This window comes from Lolium perenne, chromosome 3 (genome assembly GCF_019359855.2).
Source record: "Lolium perenne isolate Kyuss_39 chromosome 3, Kyuss_2.0, whole genome shotgun sequence".
In the NCBI taxonomy this organism is placed as follows: Eukaryota; Viridiplantae; Streptophyta; class Magnoliopsida; order Poales; family Poaceae; genus Lolium; species Lolium perenne.
This window is the reverse complement of record NC_067246.2, coordinates 105,276,067-105,293,811: the sequence shown is the minus strand read 5'-3', so window position 1 is coordinate 105,293,811 and position 17,745 is coordinate 105,276,067. Positions and strand designations below refer to the sequence as shown.

The window sequence follows — 17,745 nt, the reverse complement described above, 5'->3', positions numbered from 1 at the left end:
GAGAGCATTGAACGAGATGGCGCGATCGAGAAAAAAAATAATGCCAGAGAGGCTGCCATCTGGGCCCTACATCCCTCGGCGGTGCGGATTTGCGTTGACTCGGCCGGCGAACCCGAGATTTCGAGATGCACCACGTCCCGGGCCACCATACGCGACGTTTTGGCCGTTTTCGTCGGGCTAGGTGGCCTCAAAAACGAGAAAGAAAACGTTTTGACATGCACAACGGAGAGACCAAAAATCGTCGGCCATGGTACAACCAGCAACCACGGCGCGACTTCAACTTCGTCGGCCATGGCAACTTTTCTTGTAGTGTGTATACGTGGAAAGGAGCGAATTCACCTCTTGGTGTAGGGCTTGGGCTCGAGCTCGTGTCATTGGACCACGAGGAGGGCTTGTCGGTCTTGAGGAGGCGGTGTCCAAAGGCCACCCCGTATCAAATAAGCCAAAAATGGAAAAACAGTTGGGCCTTTGCCGGCAAAGATGCAAATTGGTCTTTGCCGTGTGCCTAAACACAACAAAGTGGACAGGTGGCAAGGTTCTGTGCAGCCTGAGCGACCCAGGAGCTTTGCCGTGCGCATAGGCAACAACACACGGCAAAGTATTCAAGCTTTGCCGTGTCCCAAAATGGAGGACACACGGCAAACAATTGGAGATTTGCCGTGCTCCAAACTGAAGAACCCACGGCAAACCATCTCAGCCTTGTCGTGCTCCAACCTGGAGGACGCACGGCAAAAGTTTGTTTATTTGCCGTGAGTCGTGCTTTGGTACACGGCAAAGTCCAAGCGCCGTCAGCTCCACCGCGGCCCGTCAAGTTACTTTTCACTGTCGTGCAGCACGGAAAACACACGGGAAAGGTCTTTGTCGTGTGCATGTTGAAGGAGCACGGCAAAGTGATCTTTGTTGTAGGGAACTATGCCGTGTAAATTTTGCCGTGTGTTAACACACGGCAAGGCCTTCGCCATGTTCCGGGGCATCTTTGCCGTGTTTATTTGGCACACGGCAATGCCAGATTTTCCTGTAGTGAAAGAACAACGGTGAAGATGAAATTCCTACCGCACGCGGGGTGCGAAAACTTAACCAACCCAAACCCTTTTGACGCGAAATGATCGGATCTTAATCCTTCCCTTTGGGCATTACCACGTCACGAGATATAGCCGGATCGCCGCGGTTTCTGTTAAAATCATAGCATCTAAAGGTATAATTGATGCCCCCCATAGGGGAACTCACAACGATTTGAGCCTCGCGTCCGTTGGATCTTACCAGATGGTAAATCTTGACCGTTAGTTTTTTTCACCGCACCATATAAAAACAAGCCCCCACCAGAAAACCCTAGCCGCCATCCACTCCTGCCCCCTCACACTCGCGCCCGTCCCCAATCAGTTGCCCCCGTTTCTCCCCAATCCCTGCCCCCCGTCTCTCCCCAATCCCCTCCAGATTCCCCTCGCCCCCTTCTCCTCAGTTGCTCTTCTCCATGGCAGGAGAGGCAGAGGGCCAACCATGGTGCCATGCCATGGATGAGGAGGCGGAGCTCGATGTGGAGGAGTACCCGGGATGCCCAGCCGCGCCCCAGGGAGGATTTCCTCACCATCTGCGCAGCATCCCCAGGTGTAGCAGTCATTTTTACCTTGGCTTCCCATCTCCTTCCTAAAACATCTTCTTATTTGCTCCATTATTGTCAGGTTGCAGGTGTGCAGGGAAGGTGTTTGTGTAAATGCCTAAGGGCAAAAACTGCTATGGGAAGATGGTGATTTATGTGCATCTGGACAAATTTTCCATGTATATCCCATGTTGTCTAGCAGTGGAAGTAATAAGAAGTACCAATATTGTGATGGATCTAGAGGGGAATTCCTTTTGCACATGAGGTATTTCATATGATGCTTGAATTAATGCTTCCTTTGTGCTCCCTGATGATATAGGATGAAATAGTTTTCTTGCCCTGTTTTACTATGGTAATTGTGGATCCTATTAAGATGCACGGCTTACCTGGTTTCAGCCCTAAAATGTCCTTTACCTAAGTTATGTGTTCTTATTTTTAGGTGGATCAGATTGTACTTAACCATGTACAACCCAAAACAGCAGAATTTTATGATACATAAGTCTGTATTTTAACTAGGTGGGTAATTTCTTGCTAGGATGTATCCCCAGACCTGATACTGGAGGTTCGTGTTTTCTTTTAGAGCTTTAGCAACAAAACAATTTTGAAATTTGTCGGCGGTGTTCGGACTAAAACTAAAAGAGATCCACATTGACTCAGTAGTTGTGTGATAGTTTGGAGCTTTGAAGTTTCATTTTATAGACTGAAAATGTTAATACAAAAGTGTGATCATAGTATCAAGAAACTGTTCGGCGTACCAAAAATGCATTTGTCGGAGAGCATCCTAAAATATGGCGCTGTGGTATCAGGAATTTCATTTTTGTGATGATTTTCACACATCTTGCAGATTCAGAGATCCACATATGCATTGTAGTGGCTGGAGCTACAATTAAAATATTCAGACATTCCTACTGTCATGAACCCCATCCTTTCTTTTGCGTTTAATACTGATGCTATGCTTTTGTGTGAAACATGGCCTAATGATTCAGGGATCTAGCTGCTCATTAGTGAACTTTGCCGTTTCTTGTGTGTTTGTATAGGTATGCTATAAATTACAGTCCACTACCTTCAGGTTTTATATGGATTTTAAGTTTGCTTTGTTGACTTGCTTGCTGCCAATTAGAAGAAATCTATGGGTTTCATGAAAAGTATAATTTGCCGGTGTCCAAGGATGGACATTTCCTATCTTATGTTGGCACCATGTAGTTGTATCTGCCACTGTTGTTACCCAATCATTTACATGTACATGGTCTGCTTCTCAGTTTTTGTGTTGTTTTTGTAGGTTGTGTGATCAAAAGGTTAACTGGATTAGGCAAGGCATGATTGATTATTGTTGCCTCCTATTTTGAAAGGCACTAATTCTTTGATTATTGTTGCATCCTTCTATTTTGAACCACACACTCTCTGCAGGTGGAAGGGATTCTATCTAAAATGAGGAGTATACAAATGAATCTGATGTTGGGCAAACTTTATAGGATATCTAGAATAACTTTGCAGCTGCACATTCTTTTTGAATTATAATATAAAACGTTTTTAGAGTTTCTATAGGTCAATCATTTAGTTCTGACCATCATTGATTAGTTCTAGTGGGGGTTTAATTTTTGTAGGGAGTTTTGCAGTGCTATCATTTACATTATATACTGTTTTGCATGAGAGTATAGATTAGGATATTACTGACACGTACAGATTTTCAAATATTGCTTCTCAAAATATCAGGTCCGAGACATGTATGCTATTTAAGCAGTGTTTTTCCTACCTTGGAAACTTGTGGTTGTAGTTGCTCCTCACCTATGGCATGTTTTGTTATTTTGTATTTTGTTCTCGAAAAACTAGGAGAGGGCATATAAATAAAAGGTGCTCATATCTTGCTAGCAAGTGCCTATTATGATCCATGTGATGATTCCTTTGCGGATGACTAGATCGAAACCTTGGAATGCTTTATCTTCAGAAAAAATAATTGGTAAACCATTCTGCGAGGTATTGTTTGCCATGTGGTGTAGTTGTAGTCTACGTTTCTCAAATAATTTTAGAGGATTTTGTGAAGATTTGCAGAAAAGTAACTCGAAACCTTCTTTGCCGCAAACTAACTCAAAACCTCAGGTTTTAAATTTTCTCACCGTACATAATAATTCTTAGATACCTGCTACTTATAATGTCAAGCATATTTAATTTTAATTCATTGTTCGACAGGCCATGATATTTGCCTAAAGATGGTATTTCAGTTTCATGAAATAATTGTTTCATGTCATATAAGTATCTATTACTTTATCCAGTTACTAAACATTCCAAATGGACTATGAATATGCAGATTGGCATTCAAGTCCCTCCGGGATCCCTTTGCTAAAGAAGCATCACTACCTTGTTGGCTTTATGCAGACCAATCAGCTCATTCTTGGCTTATTCTGAAGGCAACTATCGGTTCTTTTGCAGCTGATGAAGCATTTTATTGGATCTCAATTTGCATGAAAAGCTTCACTGATTCAATCATGGCAGTCGTGTATCTTCCAGATTTGTAATGCTATTCTGTAGTGTAGGGATTTCTTGATCCCTCTGAGATGATTGCTAATTGCTAAGCTACTATCTCAAGCTAAGTATAGTTACCTCTTGCTAATGCCATTATTAGTTACTTTCTAATTGCTTTCCAGCTCACAAGAGGATTTTTTAAATCTGCGAGTTGTTCCTTTTATCTTGCAGCTTTTGAACAGAAACTACAACCTTAATTCAACTAATATATAAACAATATTCAGACGAGTAAGGTCAATGCTTTGATTTGTGCTAGCTTTATCCACCGGATTCAGTAGTGTATTACTTTTGTTAGCATTTTTTTAAATATAGATGTTGACGTGGATCTTCAGATATGTTTCTGCCCTTTTTGGACAATGCTAAACGCAATAAGTTACTAGATGCCTAGAAGGACTACAAACTAGATGCGGCATGCCTTAATGATCAGTATTCACAGTAACGCAATGTTGTGACTGCATGTTTAGTTTTCGTTGCTAAATTGGATTTTTTACCATCTTCACCATCAAGAGTGTCGTGCATTCTCTTCTACCCTCGTTGTGCTGGTTCCGATGCACCGGCACAACACCTTGATTTTTTTTTGATTATAATTAGTACAACTCCAATTTTTCGTAGATATTTTTTATTAATTTCGCCTATTCTTTTTTACTTATGCGACCAAATCCTCACTATGGTTCATTACACTCAGGTGAAATCTGCCATGTGGCTATTTTTCTTGATTGATATAGACGATGTCGAGCGGTTCAGGTTTTATGCAGTGAGGAGTTGAACACTGAAATTTCAATTTTGATTCTGTGATGACCTGATGACCTGGTTGGACCCTAGAGAGTCAAGTTTACTCCGATGACAAATACAAGGGCTAAGGTAGCTTGAGGTAAATCAACTCAGAAGCTTTGGTCTACATGTGTTCCAGCTACATGAAAACTAATTCATGAGATTTAAGATCTTCCAGTATTATATTACTAATTACTCTATTCTTTTGATCCGAACGCTATTTCTTAATCCAAGTTTATTTTCTCTTTCAAAGCTTTGGCATTCGGCATCCAAATGATTTTTTAGTTTGATTACTGGTCCACTAGAAGAGATATGGTGCAGATTGATGTAGTAATTCGTGTGATGTTTTGCGGGTTTGTAGCTCCGTCTGTAGCATGAGTATAACTCAGGTTGTACAAAATGCATTCTTCAGAAAAGTGGCAGGTGCATAGCCATTTATTGCTTTACATCGAACCATATGAAAACCAAGATATATTGGCCCATATTTAGGTTTTGGTTTATCATATTTCAAATTTTCAATACATACCTAGATAGTGGTTTAGAACTAGATGCAATATATATTTAGTCAAAAGTGCAGTGTATATGTGAAAACTTTTACTTCTCTTCTGCTATTTGATATGGACTATGTTATGGTTGATGGATTGTGCAGGTTCACGCTTTATGGTCGCATAATTTGTGTTGTACTACATAATTTCTAGTCTTCATTCTTAGATTCTTGCTTCGCACTTATAACTCTACCTTTTTTCTCGGGTCAGGAACCTACGACACTAATTAATATAACCAGAGTTGCAAAATTATCTTTGGTCACTGGCTGTTTGGATTCCTGGCTGTGAGAGCTTAATCCAACCTGTTTATTTTTTCAAGTCCTATTTATCTATGCCTACAGAATATTCGGCATAAATTCAAGCAGGTTGTTCTCATATCTAGGTGACACTTCTAACTTCTCATTTGCAAAAATATCTTGCTCTTCATCTGGATGGATGACCTTTTTATTATGTAATAATAGTGTTTAGTCTATGGTTTCTTCACGCTTGAAATTTTATTATGTACAGAGTGCACATATCAATGTTATGAACTAATGGACAATTATTTTCAGAGTGATGCCATTTCAATTTCTTACCAATTAACTCGCATAATCAAGACACAGACCCTAAAAGAAGACGCACACCCATAAAAGAGGATTGTTTATAGTAAATCAGTAGACGAAAACAGACCGACCTGAAGGAGGTCGTGACCGCCATGTCACCGGTCAAGATGGCTGCAGCTGTCACCTCGATGGCCACCGCTGGCGGAGCGTGGGAGCCCGGCCGCCGGTGCTGCAGAGAAGCCACGCCATCTGCTTGACGGTTAAGAACTCTGCTGCTTGCAGGTCTGCCCCAGAGATGAACGGGTGTGTTCTGCGGGGACCAACGCGGTCATGCCGTCTTCGGCATCCACCACGCGCATATTGCTGCAGTGGAACAAGCATCATCATCCAACTTGATGGATCTTTTTTCCTCTCTGTGTTGCTGCTCCACGTGAAGTAATACTCTGCCCAGGCAGTGAGACAGGCATGCGTGTGTGCTTAGCGGGGCAGCGAGGGGATCTGGTGGTCAACGGTGCCATGGACAGAGGCTGGCGACGGCCACGACCACGGCTCTCTTCCAACCTGGCATGGAGATGGAGTTGTGGGAATAGCACCAGGGAAAATCTTGGAACATCGAGCTCACGTACACTGTATTCTCCTGAGCGAGAGAAAGGAGGGGAGAGGGGAGGTAGGTGGCTAGAGAAAATGGAGAGAGAGGAATCTTAAGATGCTATGTGTGTCCAAGAATAATACTTTCATATCTCATAGTGGTGTCACACGGGTTGTATAAGTCATGATTCAGCTAAATTTAATTGTCGTTCTCCAAGCAGTGCTCTCTTAAAATGTTGTCTTCTTATGAGTGTCGGGTTTATTTTAAGTTTTACTCATATCTTCTCTTACTTCCAGTCATCACTAAAGTGTTGAACATATGGTTGGCATGTATGTCTCCATTTTATTCTATTCATGTTACAAATTTCATCTACATTTGTTTCGGGTTAATAGTTACATTCTTTTGTACTGTACAAAATAAGACGAGTGTGCAAATGGCCTGAGTTATATAATTGTAAACCTCCTATTATTCAAATCTAAGATTACGTATCAGTATGTGCTCCTATTATTTAAATCAAAGATTTTTCTGTAAGTTTTTAATAAAGATCAATGTTGAAGCGACTATTTTCTTGCACTTATATACTTCTGCCTTGCCCCTGATCAATGTTGGATACTCTGCCTCGCCCCTGATTTCCATGGCCGGTTGGAGGCCCTCGTCCAGGAGCTCAACCTCCTTTGGAGGCCCTCATCAACCCTGCGCTGGAGCTCGCCGTCGCTTCTCCTCCAAGTGGTTCGTCCCCGGAGCTGTAGAGATGGCCGGCACGGTAGGTTCTTCGTCGGAATGGAGAACACCCTGAGCTGCTTCCTCTCTGATCTCAGCGCTCTGCATCTTGAGGTCACCGGCGTGCGGTGGAGATGGAGCCCGAGCACTTTATTGCTTTTCCTATTTTATTGCTAGGGTTCTTTTTGTAAATTCGATGCCTTTACTTCAAATTTTAGGTTTTCCAGGGCAAGACATGCTAAAGGGCATCGTTGTAATTTCTGTACCCACCGCTTTTAGTCTGGCCTTTCGAGGCTGACTTTGTTAAAAAAATGTCATAATTTTATCAAATTGACTTTATTCAAAAAACTTAAAATGTATTAAAATTTACCTACCTGATTTCTTATCGTTACTACTGTAATTCTATGTGGATTTCACGGGATCGTGCGCCAAGGCGCACATCTAAATCTAGTCTAACGTTGTATATGATGCCCCCATAGGGGGCCTCACAGAGATTAGCTGCTCGTAGCCGTTGGATCTTACCCATCTGGCAATCTTGTCCGTCCATTTTTTTACTGGTGGAGTAGTCCAGGACGAGGCCCTCGCGCGAACCCACTTTTTATCCATGGGTCGATGAAGCCCACCCAGCCCGGCGTTGGCGCGTCGTCCTCTCTACTCGTGCCCCTCGCTCGCTAAGAGCATCTCCACTCGTGCCCCCGTCGAGGCCCCCGGCGAGCGTTTTTTCCATCCGGACGGCGTAATTCGGCCCAGTCGCGCCCCCGGTTCCTCGTTTTCGTCCGGATTTGGCCCTTCATCCATCCGGCGAGCCCACGCCACCCCCGGCCCCCCGGGGAGCGCTCGGGGACTCCGTACGAGTGAAAAGCGGGGAAGGGCCCGATCTGTCGGTGACTCGACGCACGAACCCCACCGCCACGTCGCTCAAAATCTCCCCCACCCCTCGTATCTCTCTCGCCGCCGGCACCACCCCGCCGGCTTGTTGCCCAGATTCCGCCGCCCCTCCTTCCCCACCTGCCTATATTCCGCCGTCTTTGGACGACGGCCTATCTGGCTGCTCTTCCGCCGGCTTTGTTTTCCGCCGCTTGCTCCTCGTCGCTCGCGGCTCGGGTTGCCTCGACCACGCCGTCGGGTGTTCGTCCATTTGCCTCGCCGGCCATGGACTCGGACGAAGAGGAGGAGCAGATGTTCGTCGAGCTTATGCAAGAAGAGATGGCGACGGCCGCCCAAGACGACGAGCACATGATGATCCTTGGTTGCTTGGCAAGCATGTACGCCGGACCGGCAGGCGGTCGACGTGGTGGGTCGGCACGAGGTCGCCGGAAGTGCAAGCCGAGACAGCGAATGGAGGGCTACGCATGTTGTACGCCGACTAGTTCGCCGACAATCCTTTGCAGGGTGAGAGTGTTTTCGGCGTCGTTTCGGGATGAGCGAAAGCTATTTCTGCAAATTGTGTATGCCATCCGCCACTTTGATCCCTACTTCGGATGCATGGCGGATTGCACCGGTTTGGTTGGATTTTCGTCACTGCGAAGTGCACGGTGGCTATGAGGATCTTTGGCGTATGGAGCTCCTGGTGATACTGCAGATGACTATCTTCGGATGGCGGAGTCCACCGCCCTTGATTGTTTCTACCGGTTCTGCGGGGCCGTCATAGCGATGTTCGGGGACTATTTCTTGAGATCACCCACTGTCGAAGACACTCGGAGGATCCTTGCAACAAATGAAGCTAGGGGTTTTCCGGGGATGCTTGGAAGCATTGACTGCATGCATTGGCAATGGAAGAAGCTGTCCGTTTGCGTGGCGAGGGAATGTATAAGGGTCACAAAAAGGCTGCACTTTGTGATACTTGAAGCGGTGGCTACCCATGATCTTTGGATTTGGCACTCTTTCTTTGGTATGCCTGGATCCAACAATGACATCAACGTCCTAAACTGCTCCCGGTCTTTTCCAAGCTTGTTGAGGGTCATGCTCCTCCGGTGGACTATGTGATCAATGGTCGGCACTACAACAAAGGATACTACCTTGCAGACGGTATCTATCCAAAGTGGGCAACATTTGTGAAGACTATCTCCAACCCTGGCACCTCCAAACTTTGCGAGTTTGTCAAGAAACAAGAAGCTTGCCGAAAAGACGTCGAGCGAGCATTTGGTGTCCTCCAGCAGAGATTTCTTTGTCGTCCAGGTTCCCGCTATGACTTGGTCCAAAGATCAGATGTGGGAGGTGATGAACTGCTGTGTGTGCCTACACAATATGATTATTGAAGATGAGCGAAAGCATCCGGTTCCTCTGGCTGAGCAAGAAGCACCATATGAGAGAGAGGGTCCTCTTGCACAGCCTAATCACCAGGTGCCTCCATCATGGGCCACCTTCTTTGCTATGCGCCAGGAGATTCGAGACTCTACAATGCATCATTCTTTGCAAGATGATCTGGTGGAGCACATATGGAGGCTCCGAGGCAACGCCAACGCCGACGCCAACTAGTCTGTCTTAATTTGTTTGAAAAATTGTGAAATTGTGTGCTTCATTTGTTTCAGCACTTATTAAACATTGTACTGATTATCGCCGAATTTGTTTCAGCAATTTTCGTACTCTTGTTTGCCGAACTTGTTAAATTTTATGTTGAATTTGTTTGAAATATGTCAAATGGTCGAGGTTGGGGGTTTCCTGCCGGGGGACGGCTGGAACTTCGGCGCTCCCCACGCCAAATCTTCATCCAATCCGGACGAAAATTTCGCCGGATTTGGGCGTGGGGAGCGAGTGGGGATGCTCTAAATCCCGCCGCCACCCGAGCTCCGCCTCCTCCTCTGCCCCATCGCCGCCGCACCCCGCCTCCTCATCTGCCCCAGCGCCGCCGTCCCCTCCTCGCGTGCTCATCTCTGCCTCCCTCGTGATCTCCTCTCCGCGCCTGGGCGCCTGGGCGACGGCGAGCGCGCACCTGGAGATGGCGGCGGTGAAGGCGAGCGCGCGCCTGGGCGACTGCGGCGGCGAGCGCGTGCCTGGAGACGACGGCGGCGAAGGCGACAGTGGGGGTGGAGGTCATCAATCGGCGCTCAATCAGGCTGCAACTGCCTCAGCGCTGGCGCTGCCGCTCTTCTGCCTCCGCTTCTCCGGCAGTAAAGGCCACGGCGGCGGGCTTCTTTGCCATCCTGCTGCGCCTACAGAGAGATGGATGGGATTGGGGAGGAGAACCGCAGGGGCGAAGGTCATCGATCCGCGCTGCTTGGCCCAATTTGATAAGGAGGACGCCGCCCTCCTCCGCCTCACCTCCTCTGCTTCTGGGCTGGTGCAGCTGGAGTATCTCCGTGGGATCTCTCCGATAACAACAAGCAACACTTGCGTAACCTACCCCAGCTTCACGATCTATCTCCACAGCTGCTCACCCCAGGTACCAGACACAAAAATCCAGGATGGATTCCTTTAACTATTTTCTTTGAATAGCTTTTTTCTCATGGATTTGTGCTCAACCCAGGGAACCAAGATGCAGGCGTGAAGGATATCAATAAACAGGTACCAAGTAAAGTAGTATTTACTATTGATATTTAGCAAACATACTTACGCTATAATGGTTTCCTGGTGTGCTCACATGCCTTTTGAACAGTATCCACCATATTAAAGGCATGAGTTTCTTTATCTTTGTGAAGATAGGCAGAAATCTTTTGGTGATCAATCAAAGACAGAAACACTTAGAACAGATTTTTATTAGCTTGGATCCTATGAACTACTTTGATTAGAAGTCCGAAAGTCGATCCCATCTCATTAATAATTCAGTGTAAGGACATAGTATTTGAGATTTTTAATATGTGATGCATTTCTTTTTAAACGTACTGAATTAACAAAAAGGCATTGTTTGAAAGATGATGCAATATTGCAAATAACTCATTGTGCGATTTTATTTGGCAAATGAGGTTAATAATGTGATGACATAGTTCCAGATGTACACTAGCATGAGATTACCCTACCTGATGTAATTTCTCATCTCACTGTTGTGCCATTCAAATTCTGTTACATGCGATGCTACATACATATATTCATCTATTTTTAAGATATACGTTCATAAAGAAGTATTTATCTCCCTAACCTTTCTATTATGTACATGAATAGTCAAAATCTCATAATCTGATGCTGCTAAGGTTGGAAGGGCTTCCAACAATGTTGCTACTGGTTGTTTTGTTTTGCTTGTCGCGCACCCGCTGTCATGTGATAACTATTAGATTTCCTTCACTAGGCTTGGAATTAACTATCCATTCTCCCTCCGTTTATATTCTCTAGCAACCAGTCATATTGCACGAGAGAAAATCTGAACATCCAGTCCATATAAATAGTTGAATCTTGTGTGTTGTTAGTTATTAGGAGATAATCCAAGCTAAGTCACTTGGCTAGGAATTAGGAACAACTTAGTGCATACTGATTCCTGCATGGTTTGCGATGCTTCAGCCAATAGATGGTGGTCTTGCACATGTGGCAAAGAAATGCCAGGAAGAAGACTGCTATGGGTTGTTACTCGAGCATTGGTCTTCTCCCAGCTTTTCTTTTTTTAGCATGTTGATTTTTTTTTTGTGAAAATTAAGAGGACCAGAAGCAACTTCTAAGCATGTATATTTTGCAGCACGTGATCTGAAAATCAATTTTCATCTAATCTTATTGTATACAGGTTGATAGGTTTACTGCCAGGTTCAGATCTTCCGCTCACGAAATTTTCCCTTTGGGGTAGCATACATCATGTAATTCATCATCATGAGACTCGGTTGAATATTTATTTCTTAGATCCTCCTGGATAATCTTAGTTGAATATTTATTTCTTACACCTTCAGAACTTAAACTCGGCTTTGATGGTACAGTACTGAAGTGTTTGATGGATCGTGGATTCGTTAATTGATGCAAGCTCCGTGCAATATGGTCACTGAGCCTGAACCCAACGATGTTATCTAGGTAAGGTACCAAACTCCACCGTTACCGCTTGTGTTACCAGCTTCTACTTTGTTCCTTCACTTGCTGCTATATAAGTATATTATTCATTTGTTGGACTTTTTTACTACTAGAGTAGGCATCTAATAATGCAATATGAAGAATATTCTTAAAGAACTGCAATACGATTGGGTGCACGCTTTATCCATGTAAAAAATGGAAAATATTGGTCTGTTTTTTGTATGCCTTCCAATACCACCGAAGAAGTCCTGTGTTAGAATTTAAGAAATTTTGTTTTCAAAGCAGAGTTGCAGTTGACATATAATGCATTTTCATTTAACTACTTATTCTTTATACTGATTTACCCAAAAAAAAATCCCTTTCTTAGTGGTTACCAGTTTGCTTTGTTCTTACTTATATGGTCTTCTTTATTCATGAAGCACTAGATTGTTTATTTACATAGAAATCACGCCCTGTTGTGAAGAGCGTATTGCACTGGACCCTGAGGGGTAATTCCGTTTCCATGAAGTTCTTCTCTATTAGCTGCATCAATAATGCTTCCTTATGCATGCGTTCGATGCCAATGGAAACCAGCAACCTAATCCAAGCTAAAGCCTTTCGAACCTGCACTGCCATGGATCGTCATAAGACACAGCCAATCACCTAAGAGTTCAAGCAAGTGATTTGTTGGTCCAAAAATCTTAAATATAAGCTGAAGTGAGTAATATTGTTCACAACATTTAATTATAGGCCAGAAAATAGACTTAGGGATATAAATACTACGCATGAAACACTTGTACATTTTTTGTAGAAGCTGTCCGGTTGAACTCTGTAAGGTTACCTTTTTTTTACATATCATGGCACATAACAGATTAGATTTAATTATGGATTCGTATAAGAAATTATTAACCGAGAAACACTACTACATATCAATTATTCAGGTGTAGAACTAATTAAAGTGTTCAGTGCATCCATCTGTATTGCAAAAGTAATAGCTCCATTGGCTACCTACACATAAAACGAGAGCTTCCCTCCTATCCATGGTGGCATCATGCAGGGCTGCTTGGAAGTACGTAACCTGATACAGCTATTTGTTTCATGTCATTTTTGCGCCTTTGCAAATAGATGATTAATAGCTACCATAAGTAACTCTATTCAATTCTGGGTGTTACCCATTCACTTGGGTCGCAAGTGGCGGTGTTATATTTGAGAATGCAACACTCCAACTTTGAACTAAACATGCCTATGACTCTACAAGTGTTTACTTCCTCTCTTTCTATCTTGGAGAAACCTCCGATGCCAAAATGGTGAGTAAAGCCATGCTCCAGTACATGTCAAAAAGACGCTAATAAGGTTCAGACTAACATCAGAATTAAGTTGTCAGTCATACTTCAGTGGTTCTCTGTATATCTGAAGTTGCTAGCTGTTTCTTTTATAGAACTTATAAATTGGAGTGTACTTCCAGCCGGCTATGCTTATGGTTGTTTAATTTGGTCCTATGTCAATGTAGTATCAAATAATTTGTTTTCTGTGTTTTTTGAGAGAGCTTTCACCTGATGGCAACATCTCAGACTTGATGGAAACTCCTTTTGACAGAGGTCTCATGCTTATCACGTAAGGCTATAGGCCCAAGTTAAGACCTCATTAACTGATTGCTGCAATTCTGCAGCATATATAGCTCAATGGAAGCCATACCTCTAATTTTTGGAAAGATGATGATGACAAATTGACATTTCCAGGTACGGAACCACTCCCATGTGATTTAGCTTAATCTTCTATGTACGATACATTCACCTTCCACTGCAACGAGGTGTGTGAGGTTGGCATGATGCTATGAGAGGTACTAACTATCTCAGCGGTGAGCTCTTTATGCAATCCTGATCTTCATAAGCAGATGGCTGAAACAATTAGCTAAAACTAAAAGGTTCAGGGATACTTGATTGATGCGCTATCTAAACCATCTAATACCAGTTTCAGATATCTGGCTAAACATGTTTCCTTGGAATGTCTTTGATGGCTTTTAAGTGTTTTGGTACCACAATTTGCTGTTAGAATTCATTCATTGATTCTGGTTGATTGGATTAGACTGATCCATGTATAATTTCCAGTTGATTCAAGTAACTATATTTACAACTTTACGAAGCTACTGAAACAAGTTCTGGCTAAACCACCTATAATATTGATCCGTTTTGGTGCAATTAATCCAATGTTGCTTAGCATATAGTGATGTATCATGTTCTGCATCTACCGTCTTATGCATATTGCGACCATGCCTGTGATAGGGTTGACCCTAGCCTCCAGTGGCTCTCCCTTCCTCGAGATGGCAGGCCCATACGGCACCGGCAGAAAGCCTGCTGCATCTCAGGCCGGTGCTTGAAATGGGGGTTCCGATCCTGTCCACGTCGAGCTCGCCTAGCGCCTGCTCGCCCGGTTAGTGCCAAGGAACTTGAAACGTCACCAAAGATGAATTTTCTGATTCTAGAAGGTTTTAATTGTCAAACGCAATTGTATTGATCATCCCCGGGTTATTCAAATCAATTCAGCTTTGGGCGGTTCATTATTTTTTCATGTCATAGCCTTTGAAGAAGCTCAAGCCCTCTTTTTCCTACTAGGTTAACTGTACCCAAAAGTAAATACTTCAATAGTGGTGCAGCTGCACACCAATTCATGTAAGGTGGTAACAGTTGAACAACATGGGGGAAGTGGGAACCATATCAGCTTCACTTTTCTAAAAAATATAGTGATTTAATTCAAAGAACTTATTCATAAGTAATGATGACAATCTCTCTGGCTTTATATAAAACGATAGATAATTAACATCCAATAGCTTTGGGTTTGCTCTTTTGTGTGTGAATGTTTAGGAATAATTTTTTGGTTCTGATTTTAGTTTCGAGTAACAACAATACCTGGAGAAATTCTTTTACGTATATATCCATGGCTCATTTCTAGGTCCAGCTTCAGCCTTATTATCTTTAGGCCTTCCCATATGTCAATAAGATGGGGCAAATTATCTTTCTAAAAAATGGAAAAGTCACGACAACTTATACATGTTAGCTGGTGTGGATTTGTATACACCTGCAACTAGCATATCTTTACAGTTGTGTATCGTGCTATAGGCAAAATGTTAAAGCGAGACAATACCATTCAGTTATTTTTTGGCAGTAGATATTCAAGTCTTGTGCACTTTGTAAGGAACTGGGTGCTTTCAAGCAGTAGTATATTGAGCGTCAGCAGGTTATCATCCTTACTTTGGCCGTGCTTGAAATGCTGCTGCACCTAAAATAGTCATATTATTTAGTACACATTAATTTGATATGCAGTGGTTATTATATTTTATGAAGATTGTTTCTGCCTTTAAACATTATGTATGTTCATTACCATGCTTTATGGTGTCGTGGAGTAGTGTTTCATAAGATATGTAATGATTCAAGATTGTTTATGTTTCAACTCTGCACTGAGAGATATATGTTTTTTGGCAGCCGCTGAGATATATGATTTGATTTCCCGTGGGGAGAAGAAGAGAAGACAGATAGACAGATCTATGGGAAAATTTCTGAATACATGCATCTGGTGTGCCATTATTTTTTCAGGTATGATGAACACTATTGTTGTTGTAGTGCTAAATAGCGGTATGTATCTACACAGACCCTAATGGATTGAAGAGTAATATAATTTACTATCCGTACAAATAGACAACTTAGAATAATGTAGTTCCTGTAGAGCGTAATTGATTCTTCTCCTTTGCTTCTGGCTTTGTCCTCTCCCAATACTCCTTGTGTCTTTTGCGTTAGCACAGGCGGAAGAAGATATAGATGCTTGTGTTTATTTATTTCATTTATTGTATGTTGGAAGTCTGTATCTGCTTGATATCTTCTTCCCATTTAGCATTATGTTTTCATGTTTATATTACTGGTGGTTGCTAATTTATGATTTTCCTCATGAATATATGAGCTCATGTCGGATTTGCGCTGGCTTATTGTTTCTTCCGTGCTTACATGATAACTGATTTTGTGATTTTTCACCATATAAAATTTCCGCTCTTAAATAATTATCAATGCTTTTATATCCTTTGGATGGAATAAGCAGTGGGAAAGTTCAAAGGCACCTTAGGTTATATTGAGGACAATTTCGAGTTTTTTATTTTATTCACATATAGGTTGAAATTGTACGATATTTGTGCACTCCTTTTCTTTAATATATCATGCTATTGAAAGAAGAGATATTATTTTTCTTATGATCACAAGATGATTCAGAGTTGTTAGTTTCTTCTTTGTCTTGCTTTTGTCCTTCCAAGTCCTAATCATGAATGTGCTCATTACCTCTATTTTTTTGGAAAGATGATGATAACAAATTGACATTTCCAGGTATGGAGCCACTCCCATGTGATTTAGCTTAATATTCTGCGTACGATACCTTCACCTTCCACTGCAACGGGGTGTATGAGGTTGGCCTGATGCTATGAGAGATACTAACTATTTCAGCGGTGAGCTCTTTATGCAATCCTGGTCTTATAAGCAGATGGCTGAAACGATTAGCTAAAACTGAAAGTGCTGCAGGGATACTTGATTGCTGCACTATCTAAACTGTCTAATACCAGTTTCAGATATGGTTAAACATGTTTCCTTGGAATGTCTTTGATGGATTTTAGGTGTTTTGGTACCACGATCTGCTGTTAGAATTCATTCATTGATTCTGGTTGATTGGATTAGACTGATCCATGTATAATTTTCAGTTGATTCAAGTAACTATATTTACAACTTTACCAAGCTACTGAAACAAGTTCTGGCTAAACCACCTATTATAATGATCTGTTTTGGTGCAATTAAGCCAGTGTTGCTAAGCATATGGTGACGTAACATGTTCTGCATCTACTGTCTTATGCATATTGTGACCACGCCATTGATAGGGTTGACCTCCAGTGGATCTACCTTCTTCGAGATGGCCGACCCATATGGCACCGGCAGAAAGCCCAAGCAGAATCTGAAGCTGGCGCTTGTGATGGAGGCTCTGATCCCATCCACATCGAGCTTGCCTAGCACCCAGTTAGTGCCGAGGAACTTGAAAAATCAGCAAAGATGAAATTTCTGATTCTAGAAGGTTTTAAGTGTCAAACGAACAATTGTATTAATCATCTGGCACTTTTTCAAATCAGTGGAAGTAGTATATTTAAAACTATTTTCATGATTGTATATAAGTATTGTTGTTCCGTTTGTTTTTGTGTGGTTGGGTCTAATTTCACCTTATTAACTTTGTTTTCTAAATTCAATAAAACGTATTTCTATTTAGACGTATATCGGTTCGAGTTTCACGGGATCGTGCGCCAAGGCGCATATCTAAATCTAGTGATATCAAAGCAGGATTGTTCAACGGGAAATCTTCAATGGTGCAGGTGCGCAGCACACATGCCTATCCTCACCATTCATTTCCATCCAAATCTAGATGTTTGACTTTTCTTGTTTGGCACTATCTCCCCTACATGCACATAGTCCAAAACTTTGAGTAATCTCTCCCAGAAAAGACAAAATCCTCTCAGAAAAAGACACTCTTCTCTCTCCAAAA

At 42.6% G+C, this 17,745-nt stretch overlaps 1 protein-coding gene and 1 long non-coding RNA gene across 8 annotated transcripts; both read left to right on the top strand.

The window, feature by feature from the left end:
• Positions 1 to 1,340: 1,340 nt before the first annotated feature.
• LOC127342068 (uncharacterized) lies at positions 1,341 to 6,780 on the top strand. 7 transcript variants are annotated; one of them, XR_007876198.2, is made up of 3 exons: positions 1,341 to 1,605; positions 1,687 to 4,988; positions 5,644 to 6,780. It is a non-coding gene; the product is annotated as an uncharacterized lncRNA (long non-coding RNA). The 7 variants fall into 7 exon arrangements; XR_007876194.2 differs by having other exon boundaries at positions 1,680 to 4,988; XR_007876197.2 differs by having other exon boundaries at positions 1,341 to 1,862; positions 3,903 to 4,988.
• A 3,261-nt stretch (positions 6,781 to 10,041) lies between these two features.
• Positions 10,042 to 17,396, top strand: LOC127342067 (uncharacterized). The gene is made up of 9 exons (XM_071828083.1): positions 10,042 to 10,666; positions 10,751 to 10,788; positions 11,933 to 12,002; positions 12,120 to 13,800; positions 13,926 to 14,044; positions 14,469 to 14,616; positions 15,666 to 15,776; positions 16,551 to 16,669; positions 17,093 to 17,396. The coding sequence occupies exons 1-2, from the start codon at positions 10,223 to 10,225 to the stop codon at positions 10,769 to 10,771; spliced, it is 465 nt and encodes a 154-aa protein (XP_071684184.1). The 5' UTR covers positions 10,042 to 10,222; the 3' UTR covers positions 10,772 to 10,788; positions 11,933 to 12,002; positions 12,120 to 13,800; positions 13,926 to 14,044; positions 14,469 to 14,616; positions 15,666 to 15,776; positions 16,551 to 16,669; positions 17,093 to 17,396.
• Positions 17,397 to 17,745: the final 349 nt, after the last annotated feature.